At 43.4% G+C, this 12,661-nt stretch overlaps 1 protein-coding gene across 2 annotated transcripts in view; it reads right to left on the bottom strand.

The window, feature by feature from the left end:
• Positions 1 to 12,661, bottom strand: part of LOC144504285 (collagen alpha-1(XII) chain-like) — a 284,762-nt gene that overhangs the window by 152,260 nt on the left and 119,841 nt on the right. For both annotated transcript variants that reach the window (XM_078229390.1, XM_078229389.1), the window contains exons 29-31: positions 11,619 to 11,648; positions 9,690 to 9,832; positions 614 to 743 (exon numbers count right to left, since the gene is read on the bottom strand). In XM_078229390.1, the coding sequence (XP_078085516.1) occupies positions 614 to 743; positions 9,690 to 9,832; positions 11,619 to 11,648 (303 nt within the window). The remainder of the gene's footprint in view (positions 1 to 613; positions 744 to 9,689; positions 9,833 to 11,618; positions 11,649 to 12,661) is intronic.

Raw genomic sequence — 12,661 nt, 5'->3', positions numbered from 1 at the left:
GTGAACCAATTATTTTCTTCTGGACTCTTTGAAGAAGATTGTGAGGTTGATGCCAGATTGTAACTAGTTTGTGCTGTGGACTTTGCACCACTTTGGCTTCGCATTCAGAAAACTCCAAAACCCACTCCACTTGAGAACACTGCAACAGCACATTCTATTCTATTCTATCCGGCAAACCAGAGTTTAAACCAAAGTCAGAGAGATGAAAGAGTTGTCTTCAAATCAACTGTAGATTCAGAATCAATTGAGGTGTTTGAAAGGGAAGCTATTATCAGGGAAGTTGGGGTATCAAGCATTATTTAAAGGGCAGGCAGGGAATTAGGATTCTAAAGCTAATAGCTTCTGATTTTCACCTATCACACCCGTGTGAAGCTCGCAGGCTCAGAATGGGTGTTTGGCTTACACCCACCCGATTTTGATGCTCCATTGAACCTTGACCCAAACCCACCCTTTTTTTGATGGTTAGGTTAATATTGGAAATAGATGGTAGTGCAAAATGGTGTAGCGGGACCGATGGAATGAATGGCCCTCTTGTCCCTTGTCTCCAACTAAAGATCCTTCAGGGGATGTAATTTCTCTCCCCCTCCCCCACAGCTCTTCTATTCAAACATACTTGTTCTGCCGTTGCCAGTAATCTGTCTCCCATCTCCAGCTCTGGAAACGGACATGACTTTGATTGAGTATGGCGTGTCTGGATCCAACTTCTGTAACACCACACTATTCTGTCTGGCACCGACGGTGACCTTGAAGGGAAATAAAAGCTTTGAATTAAACATTCGAAATAAACAAGTATGACTAAAACCATGGCTAAATGAGAAGGCACCAGGGACAATAACAACTGGTCTTTGCTATCACAGCAACAAGTGCAGGATTCCACCATCTCCACCAGCACAAATGTGGAGCTCAGATTGGGGAGTAGGTCAGCGATCACATTCTTACCTCTGAGGCACAAGACTTTGGGTTCAAGTCCCATTCCTGTGACTCGTGCATAAAATTCAGACTGACGGCATACTGAGGGAATGCTGCACTGTTAAGAGGTGCCATCTTTCAGATATGTCACAAAACTAAGGCCTTATCTGTTAACTCAAGTGGATGTAAAAGATGCTATGGCATTATCTGCTATTTCTCTGCTATTAGGGATAATATTTATCCCTCACCCAACATCAATAAAATAGATTATCTTCTCAGTTATCAGTTTGCTCTTTGTGAGATCTTGCTGTGCACAGAATGGCTGCCACATTATCTACATTGCAACAGTGATTACAGTGCAGTTGAATTGAATTGGTTGTAAAGCATTTTGAAACATCCTGAGATTGTGAAACACTTCTTTCTCTGCAAATTTTATTGTGACAAATTTCTAGAGCTAGCTACAGGTATTGATATAAAGTAAAACTCCCTCTATGCTGCCTTTACAATGTGCTTCAGCCCCAACAACCTTAGGAAAGCTTTTCATAAGACATCTGTGCCATCTGTTCTCTCGGTGGTATTGCTGATTTAATGTTACTTCGGATAGTGGCTACTCTAGTATCTTAATTGACTACGAAGAAGCTTCGGGACAGTTTGAGGTTGTGAGCGTTTTTGAGCCCAGTCCTGCCACATCAGTCCACTTAAGGAGAGGCAGTGCCTCTGGGAGACAAGGTCTGTAAGCCCTGCACCGTCTGTGGGCAATCTCAAACTGGACACTGCTGCCAACACGGCAGTTCACCAGCTGGAAGATTTTCTTTGTTCAGGGCAGCCTATAACCTTCACTGTACTTGTCTGATGATGTACTGTAAGCAGTCTTTCCCTTTTCTTAGGTTAGAAATTATTTGTGATAAATAAAAATTTAAAGTTTATTTATTAGTCACAAGTAAGGCTTACATTAAGACTGCAATGAAATTACTGTGAAATTCCCCTAATTGCCACACTATGGCACCTGTTTGGGTCAATGCACCTAACCAGCTCATCTTGGAGTGCGGTTACAAGTGGTGTACCTCAGGGATCTGTTTTGGGGCCACTGCTGTTTGTAATATTTATTAATGATCTGGATGAGGGTATAGTTGGGTGGATTAGCAAATTTGCTGATGACACCAAAGTCGGTGGTGTGGTAGACAGTGAGGAAGGGTGTCGTAGTTTGCAGGAAGACTTAGACAGGTTGCAAAGTTGGGCCGAGAGGTGGCGGATGGAGTTTAATGCGGAGAAGTGTGAGGTAATTCACTTTGGTAGGAATAACAGATGTGTTGAGTATAGGGCTAACGGGAGGACTTTGAATAGTGTGGAGGAGCAGAGGGATCTAGGTATATGTGTGCATAGATCCCTGAAAGTTGGGAATCAAGTAGATAAGGTTGTTAAGAAGGCATATGGTGTCTTGGCGTTTATTGGTAGGGGGATTGAATTTAGGAGTCGTAGCGTTATGTTGCAACTGTACACAACTCTGGTGCGGCCGCACTTGGAGTACTGTGTGCAGTTCTGGTCCCCACATTACAGGAAGGATGTGGAGGCTTTGGAGAGGGTGCAGAGGAGGTTTACCAGGATGTTGCCTGGTATGGAGGGGAGATCCTATGAGGAGAGGCTGAGGGATTTGGGATTGTTTTCGCTGGAAAGGCGGCGGCTAAGAGGGGATCTTATTGAAACATATAAGATGATTAGAGGTTTAGATAGGGTGGATAGTGATAGCCTTTTTCCTCTGATGGAGAAATCCAGCACGAGGGGGCATGGCTTTAAATTGAGGGGGGGTAGTTATAGAACCGATGTCAGGGGTAGGTTCTTTACCCAGAGGGTGGTGAGGGATTGGAATGCCCTGCCAGCATCAGTAGTAAATGCGCCTAGTTTGGGGGCGTTTAAGAGATCCGTAGATAGGTTCATGGACGAAAAGAAATTGGTTTAGGTTGGAGGGTCACAGTTTTTTTTTAACTGGTCGGTGCAACATCGTGGGCCGAAGGGCCTGTTCTGCGCTGTTATGTTCTATGTTCTATGTTCTATCTTTCAGACTGTGGGAGGAAACCGGAGCACCCAGAGCAAATCTATGCAGGCAGGGGGAGACCGTGCAAACACCACACAGACAGTGACCCAAGCTGGGAATCAAACCCGGGTCGCTGGCGCTGTGAGGCAGCAGTGCTAACCATTGTGCCACCATGCTGCCTCATGGTAGCTATGGTAGCTACTGCAATCTAAATGCAGAAACCTGCGACTCCATAATACTAAACACCAATGTTAAATCTGAACTATGGCTAATCCCTCATCATAATTGGAAAAACATTGTTTTAAATGCAGCTTAAAGTCTTCCTTCTTTGCCATACCCACTCTGGATATAGTTCGTGTCGAGGTACACTGAGATTAAGGCAGATATTAATCTAGCTCTAAGAAATTGCTTTGTGGGCGTTCTGGCAGCTGTCGAGAGAAACATCAGTTGTTTTTATCTCACGAAGGCCATGAGGATTTTACAAACAAAGCTCTTGGGTGGATTTGACTGAGATGAACCACAAGTCTGCTTCTCATGAAAAACATGGTGCAATATGGAAAACCCAGCAAAATGGGATCCATTAAAACTTCTCTATTCTTGACAGATCAGATACTGGCCAAAGTAACAAAAGAAAAAGGTTAGCCACAACATAAAGAAAACTTACTGAAAATAACTTATCTGCATACGGCAAAGAATAAATTGGTGTTTTCTATTTTCACAGTATGGCCTTTTACTAACTATGACCTAGAAATGGCTGTTGATATTGTTCAGTGAAGATACCAGCATGAAGATCTGCAACTCTCAAACATGTTAGTTAATACAGCACAAAAATATCACAAGATAACTTCTGGCTAATATTGTAAAGCATCTGAGCCCACAGCCCAAGGTATATTATTCTGGACTTGTTCCACAATATGGGGGCCTATTCCAAAATGGCAGTGGCAGTTTCTGAAGGGTAACCCACATGATTATTCCAGTAAACGTTGTGGTATTATGGTACAGTGGTTAGCACCGCTGCCTCACAGTGCCAGGGACCTGGGTTCAATTCCAGCCTTGGGTGACCGTCTGTGTGGAGTTTGCACACTCTCCCTGTGTCTGCCTGGGTTTTCTCTGGGTGCTCCGGTTTCCTTCCACACTCCAAAGCTGTGCAGGTTAGGTTGATTGGCTATGCTAAATTAACCCTCAGTATCCCAAGATGTATAGGTTAGAAAAATTAGTGAGGTAAATATGTGGGGTTATGGGAATAGGGCCTGGGTAAGATGCTCTGTCGGAGAGTAGAGATTCTATGATTCTACAAAAACTGTTCAGTGAACTGTCTCAATCTTGCCTCCAAGAAGGAAGAGTAATTGCCTCTTCGATTTCCGTCACATTATCACAGTCTGCCATGGAAGGGGTGGACGACAGCTGGAACTGTCAGCTTGGCTCTGCCGGCTGTACACTAGACATTAACCTGGATTTTCACTCTTGAGGCGGGTGAGCAGAATCAGCAAAAATTCCCAGCTCCCGGCCGACCTGCCTCGGGAGAAACAGCGTGAATGGCCAGATTTTCGCTCTGGGAGTGTTGGGGTGTACGTGTGCTGGAGTTCAACTGGTTACCTCCAGTCCCCCACAACTGCCCACCTTCCCAAAGGTGCAGAAGAAGTCACAGGGGCTGCCAGACGCTAAGGTATGGTGATTAAAAAGCTTTCCTTGAGTACTCTGGAACTTTACCCCAGTTGTGTAGCTGTAAAGTAAGCCCTCTAAGCCTTACAACCCACCCCGCCTTTCACTCCTCTTGCCCCATCCACACCAATTCATGCACCCTCTATTGCCTCAAATATTTTCCACACTAACAATGCCCCTCTACCTCCATGATTGCTTGTAGCCTTTATGCTAATTTAGTACCAGCTTATGTCAACCCATGTACCCACCCACCATGTTTTTCCCGTACACCCTCCAAGCCAACTCATCCAGTATAAACCTTGGGCAGAACTCAGGAGTCATGCTGGAATAAAATAAAATTCTAAGTAACTATTGTAGTCTTGATTATATATTTAAAACCATTTTAATTCATGAAATCCCATTCAATACATATACATCCCTTCAAGTATTTAATTCTTCATTAAAAACAAAGCATTTTTATTTGTAGCCCCCTATCAAAGACAGCCGATCCCTTAATAATCAATCAAGCTATTATAAATGATAGCTCTCAGACAAATGTTAGCAAACAGATATTAAAATTGCAAGCACTAGTTTTTTTTCAACTGAGAGACACAGCAGGCTGATTTTTCCCCAAAAGTTAAAGAACAGGGGATTTAAATAACTTGGCAGCCTAACAATTTCAGACTTTATCCACCTGTTACGCACATTCATGTCTACTCTTAAAAATCATAGGTCACACACTATGAGAAACATATTTACCCCAGCAAGTGTTTGGATTTCCCATATGTGAAACCTGTCCGACCCTTTCCCTACCGCAAAAATAAGGGGGAGAATTTTCCAGCCGCACTCACCCCCAAGGCTGAAATTCTCGCCCAAGGTCAATGGACCTTTGTATGGTCTGCCCCTGCCCGCTATGATTCCCGTGGTGGGCAGGACAGGAAAATTCCATCCAGGATGTCAGAAATGGTGACCAACTTCTGGATCTGGGTCTTGGCTAAATCTCCATGACTCGGCAAAAATCTGGGCCATTGAATGAGAGGCTGAGGTCTTTGTTGACGATCAAAGTCCAGATAATGTAGTATCACCATGTCCAAAGTATTAGAACTAGAGCATGTGGCTCACAGTTGAAGCTGGGTTTTATGGAGGAAGGGGTGTCTTCGCAGTTGCTGGATCAAAATCCTGGAATTCCCTCCCTAATGGCATTTTGGGTCAACCCACAGAACATGGACTGCAACGATTCAAGAAGGCAGCTCACCACCACCTTCTCAAGGGCAACGAGGGATGGGCAATAAATGCTGGCCAGCCAGTGACGCCCATGTCCCACAAATGAATAAATAAAAAACAACTAATCTGTGAAAATAGGGGTAGTAATGTTTGCCTAAGGCATAAAAATAAAACTGATAGGGTCAGGTACAACATTGGATTTTACATTAACACACACACAAAAACAGAAGGGTCATCCAAACTCAAAACATTGGATCCATTCTCTCTCCACTATTAAAGATGAGATTGCGGAGTACGTGGAAGTGCGGGATAAAGTAGGACTGAGTCAGCCCGGCTTCATCAAGGGAAGGTCATGCCTGACAAATCTGGTAGATTTCTTTGAGGAGGTAACAAGGAAGTTAGATAAAGGAAAACCATTGGACGTGATTTATTTAGATTTCCAGAAGGCCTTTGACAAGGTGCCGCATAGGAGACTGTTAAATAAAAGCCCATGGTGTTCAGGGTAAGATCTTGGCATGGATAGAGGATAGGCTGACTGGCAGAAGGCAGAGAGTGGGGATAAATGGGTCTTTTTCAGGATGGCAGCTGGTGACTAGTGGTGTGCCTCAGGGGTCAGTTCTAGGACCACAACTTTTCACAATATACATTAACGATTTAGAAAAAGGAACTGAAGGCGCTGTTGCTAAGTTTGCAGATGATACAAAGATATGTAGAAGGACAGGTAGTGTTGAGGAAGCAGGGGGGCTGCAGAAGGACTTGGACAGGTTAGGAGAGTGGGCAAAGAAGTGGCAGATGGAATACAATGTGTAAAAATGTGAGGTTATGCACTTTGGAAGGAGGAATGGAGGCATAGACTATTTTCTAAATGGGAAAATGCTTAGGAAATCATAGAAACCCTACAGTGCAGAAGGAGGCCATTCGGCCCATCGAGTCTGCACCGACCACAATCCCACCCAGGCCCTACCCCCACATATTTTACCCGCTAATCCCTCTAACCTACACATCCCAGAACTCTAAGAGGCAATTTTCTAACCTGGCCAATCAACCTAACCCACACATCTTTGGACTGTGGGAGGAAACCGGAGCACCTGGAGGAAACCCACGCAGACACGAGGAGAATGTGCAAACTCCACACAGACAGTGACCTGAGCCGGGAATCGAACCCGGGACCCTGGAGCTGTGAAGCAGCAGTGCTAACCACTGTGCTACCGTGCCGCCCCAGAAACACAAAGGGACTTGGGAGTCCTTGTTCAAGATTCTCTTAAGATTAATGTGCAGGTTCAGTCAGCAGTTAGGAAAGCAAATGCAATATTAGCATTCATGTCAAGAGGGCTAGAATACAAGAGCAGGGATGTACTTCTGAAGCTGTATAAGGCTCTGGTCAAATCCCATTTAGAGTACTGTGAGCAGTTTTGGGCCCCGTATCTAAGGAAGGATGTGCTGGCCTTGGAAAGAGTCCAGAGGAGGTTCACAAGAATGATCCCTGGAATGAAGAGCTTGTCATATGAGGAATGGTTGAGGACTCTGGGTCTGTACTCGGAGTTTAGAAGAATGAGGGGGGATCTTATTGAAACTTACAGGATACTCGAGGCCTGGATAGAGTGGACGTAGAGAGGATGTTTCCACTAGTAGGAAAAACTAGACTCAGAGGGCACAACCTCAGGCTAAAGGGACAATCCTTTAAAACAGAGAGGAGGAGGAATTTCTTCAGCCAGAGAGTGGTGAATCTGTGGAACTCTTTGCCGCAGAGGGCTGTGGAGGCCAGATCATTGAGTGTCTTTAAGACAGAGATCGATAGGTTCTTGATTAATAAGGGGATCAGGGGTTATGGAGAAAAAGCAGGAGACTGTGATGAGAAAAATATCAGCCATGATTGAATGGCGGAGCAGACTCGATGGGCCGAGTGGCCTAATTCTGCTCCTATGTCTTATGGTCCACAGATGTTGTCAGAGAGTGGTGGGTCTGTGGAATTCATTGCCACAGAGGGCTGTGGAGGCCGAGACGTTGAGCGTCTTCAAGACAGAAATTGATAAATTCTTGATTTCTCGAGGAATTAAGGGCTATGGGGAGAGAGCGGGTAAATGGAGTTGAAATCAACCATGATTGAATGGTGGAGTGGACTCGATGGGCCGAATGGCCTTACTTCCGCTCCTATGTCTTATGGTCTTATGGTCTTATGGACCTGCAGATATTTTCCAGCTTTTTTCTGTTTTTGTTTCAGATTGCAGCATCCACAGTATTTTGCCATTATATTGGATTTTACATCTTGCAGGTTTTACACCCTCACTGGAGTGACAAGAATAATATCAAGTCGAGTGTAAAACCAGCACTTCACCTGATACAGTCAGTTTTCTGCTCAATAAGTTATGTTAAAATTACCCCCATTATTTCAGAGAGCCAATGATGAATCTGTGGAACAGGCTCTCTCGGAAGACAATGGAAGCAGAGACTCCTTCAAATACAAGTCAGGTTTCTTTCAGAAAGTAATTATTAGCCACTACAGAAATGATGTGTGGAAAGTGCAGCATGTTTGTGAGGAACAAGAGAATTTGGAGCAATGTTTTGCAAAGTTCTCCACTCCACTGGAGGTTTTCCTCGCCTCATGTCAGGGTTGGCTGTAGTTTAACTAATAGGGATTAATTTATTTGAATCTATGATTAGCCAATAACTGTATTATCATTGTATCATGTGCGTACCAGAATGATAGAGATGCATCTTACTCAATTTTCTAACTAGCAATTAGTTCCTTTAAAAATGAGAGAATCAGCACTGGTTAGAAACTATGCTCCAGTTGTTGTTCTTTTTGGAAGATGTCATTTTCAAGAATCACAATGTGATTTAAATGCAGAAGGAGACCATTCAGCCCATTATGTCTGTTCCAGCTCTCAGTACAAGCTGCTCAGCTAGTCCTAGTCCTACTCCTCTGCCTTTTACCTGTAGCCCTGCCAATTTTGACATCTGTTAATGGATTTCCATGCCTTTTTCCATAATGGTGTGCAAATTGAGACAAGTGGTTTTAAGAAAATAAGCCGGTAGAAATGATGTGGTGTTACATATAACAACCCCCACTCTCTGTTTCTGAAACTGAGGCAGCAACATCTGGCGAAACAGAGTAACTTGATGCAGATTTGTTAAGTGTCTGCACGAAATGCCAATAATTCCTGTCCTGACAATTTTTAAAGAATCATCCTGAAACATTAAAGATGCACAAAGTCAAAAATATTCTGACAACGCACAATGAGAGATGTGCTGAGGATCAGTTAACATCTCTTAATAGTTACAGGCAATATTTTAAAGACAGCTGCAAATAGTTTTGAAAGTAAAAGCATTTCTGCAAAAATAACATGCTAACCTGTAATAACACATCACCATGTGTGTCACTGCATCTGGGGATGTCAAACTGCAAATTTTTTCATTTGCCAAAACCTGTTTCACATCAGACATCAACAGATGGAGGAACCTAGCTAGATTTCAATTCATTGCACCGTTCAGTGCAGGCCTCTGTATTTACATGCATTGCAAAAACTATTACCAAGGGAAACCTGTGGTTAATGTACATATTTAAAGCTGCATTGTAATCAGGTGAGGAAACTTAGCAAATTGCTTTTCTTTTTGATTGCCCAGAAAGCTATGCCACACTTTTGTCTTAATAACCTTGGCCACATATCCAAGCCATCTTGCGAGCCATTCAGCCCATCGTAGACGCTCCATCCATTCTGTCAGACATGGAAGCTTCGTTCATCCAGCTTTTCCGATTGGCTTCCTGTCTTTTTTCAGATCCTGGAAAAGAAGCTACCCCGCTGCTACACGCCTGCTTCACTGTCTCTTACAGGCTCCTGTCACATGTGCAAAACAATGAGAGAGGCAAAACAATTGGGATTACCGTTTCATCAATGGGGTCTCCAGTCATAGATGCATAGATAACCCTATAACCACGGACTCGACCAGTGGCAGGATCCCACTTCACGGTGAGGCTGTGCGATGTGGCGTTATACACTTGGAGATTACGAGGAGCAGTTGGAGTAACTGAAGAATAAACAAACATCATTAACATAAAAGCCATTTTTGTTCCAAAGACAAAGAAAGAAAGAACTTGCACATATTTATCGCCTTTCGCAACCTCAGGACATCCCAAGGCACTTCATAGCCAATAAAGCACTTTTGAGAAACAATTACTGATGTAATGTCGGAAATGTGGCAGTCAACGTGTGGACAACAAACTCATAAAAAACAGAAGTTAGATCATGACCGGGTAATATGCTTTTTCATGATTTAGGCTGAGAGAGGATTAGACAGGAGACAGGAAGAACTCCCATGCACTTACTCAAAATGGTGCCAGGATCTCTTTTACATACAAAAAAAAGGGAGACGTGGGCCACAATTCTCCGGTCTTGCATGCCCCGCTACCACTGCCAGCGAGATTTTGGAGTTCAGCCAAATCTCTATGTACAGCAGCAGGACGAGGTCGGCGAATTCTGGCCAGGGTCTCAGTATAAGATCTCATCTGAGACGGCACCTCCGAGAGTGCAGCACCTCCTTACTGTGAGCTGGAATTACATGGAAATTTCCAACTCTTTGTCTCGCCGTGCCAGCTGTACAACAAAGCTGCCTGTTTACTGCAAAAACGTGTCTTGGATTCAGTTTCTTCAGCACATCCTCTATTGCACCACCAAGACATTTCTGTTCCTCACTCCATCCATCTTTGTGGTATCTCCCTGAGAGATTAATGCCAAAATCATTGCCAAGTTAGGAGTGTTTATTGCGCACTGTACCCTTGCTCACTCGCTGTCAAAGCTCACTTCACATTGGATTTTTTAAGTCAATGGATGGAATTCCCTCGCTGGGTTTGAGCCTATTTGCAGCATCATGCCCTCCTTCAGCATCTGCAACTACACCTTTTTGCAAAAACAGTCACCAAGAGAGTAGATAAGCAATTTGCATATTCATGGAGACTATCTTGATTTCCCAAACAACTCGACTGCACTTTTGTTGAAATTACAGAAGGGTGAAGACCATTTGTCCCATCAGTCTTCCTGCCAACTTGTTACACCTATTTAACGCATCACAAGATTGAATAAAGGGGAAAAAATTGCAGGGTTCTCAGGATAAAAGCAAGGCAGCATGGGGAACACACACCTGTGTGAACAACTCGTTCAAAGAGCTTGACACAGGAACAATGAGACAAACGGTCCTGCTGTAAGATTCTATGATTTTATTCAACCCTGATAACAATTTAATTGTGTTTATAAATGAAAATAATATTGTTGACATCTCATGCATAGAAGCAGTGTTCCATTTGTGAGATCATTCACAGTATTTTTCTGTTCAACATTTTCATTCAAGGTATAAAGATAACTTTGATCCCCAGAAGGGAATCTGAGCTCAGAGCCGGCATGTATCAGAGAGAGCAGTTATCATTGTTTTGGTATTTTCACACTGTTCCCTTGAACAACAGTGTAAAGCATTGGAAGGACTAGCGGGCTGAGTAACAATCTGACAGCGGCAGTTCAAGTGTTTCCTCTGTGGCTGTAACTATATATCCCCCAGCCCAGGGAGCTCAGTCCTCTACAGCAGGAGTGTTTCAAGGCCTGCTAGGACCCATAAGACGAGGTGGTGCATTCACCCAGTAGATGGAGGTGTTCTGGTGAAAGTCATCGGAGGTCTGAGTCAGATCCAGAAAGGAGTTGATCTAGACTAAGGTGCGGGAATGCTTCTTTCAGTGACAGAGATAAACACTGGAACCCTGATTCTCTGGCCCATAATCTTTTAAGGAGGGATTTCTAACAAGGAATGACAGAATCTGAAGGCTTACCTGGAGTAATTACAGTCGTCTTAATTGGCACTGAAAAATTAAAAATGAGATACATTAACCACAGGTATCTTGTTTATGTTAGAACAGAAATTTGGCTGGCATTCTTAACTCGATTATTTCCCAAGTTTATAGTCATTGGGGTGAATTTCCTCTGGAGTTTTCTCCCTTAGCTGTGTAACTTTGGGGAAGTTTGGCAGAAATAGGGTTTATTTCCGCTGTTATAAGATACGAAAGTTCAACAAAAATGTACCCCCTCCACACAAAAGTCAAGGCAAAAGTGATGAAAAAAACCCCAAAATGCTGAAAATACTCAGCTAGTCTGGCAGCAGCTGAAGAGAGAGAAAAACAGAGTTAACGTTTCAGGTCATGTCCTTTCATCAGAATTGGGAAAACGTAGAAAAGGTTTTAAGGTTTGAAGCAGGTGAAAGGAGGGAGGTGGGAAAAAGAGATCTGTGATAGGCCGGAGAGCAGGAGAACTTAACTGAGAAAAAAGTTGTCAATGTGGGAATGGGACAAGTAAAGATGTACCTCGAGGAGGTGTGAATGGCAGAATGATGAACAGCTGCTGTTTGAAAGCAAAAGCAAGAAAAAAATGAAGGCATAAAATCAAGACTTGCAAAGAAAAAGTAAACAAAATGGGGCAGAGATTATGATCTAAAATTGTTGAACACAATGTTGAGATCAGAATGCTATAAATCACCTAATCAAAAGTTGAGGCGCTGCTTCTCAAGCTTGTCTTGAGCTCTACTGGAATAATTCAGCTGGTCAAGGACAGGGAGATCAGCAAGAGAGCAAAGCAAAATAGAGGAGATGCAAGCTGAAACGTTGGAAACTGGAATAAGGTAGAGCTACTTCACATGTAGGGGTAATGGAATGGGGCTGGGAGAAAGGGTGTGAAGTTGGTTACCATGAACAGTCACTTAATGCAACAATGGAAGAAAATCCAAAAGATATGGGGTATAACACAGGAGAATGAAGATTGAGGAATATTGTGAGTCAGTCGGATAACATTTCATGAAATACAAGCAAGTTGCACGGGGTTG

This window comes from Mustelus asterias, chromosome 15 (genome assembly GCF_964213995.1).
Source record: "Mustelus asterias chromosome 15, sMusAst1.hap1.1, whole genome shotgun sequence".
Classification (NCBI taxonomy): domain Eukaryota; kingdom Metazoa; phylum Chordata; class Chondrichthyes; order Carcharhiniformes; family Triakidae; genus Mustelus; species Mustelus asterias.
This window is presented reverse-complemented; position numbering and strand designations above follow the sequence as displayed.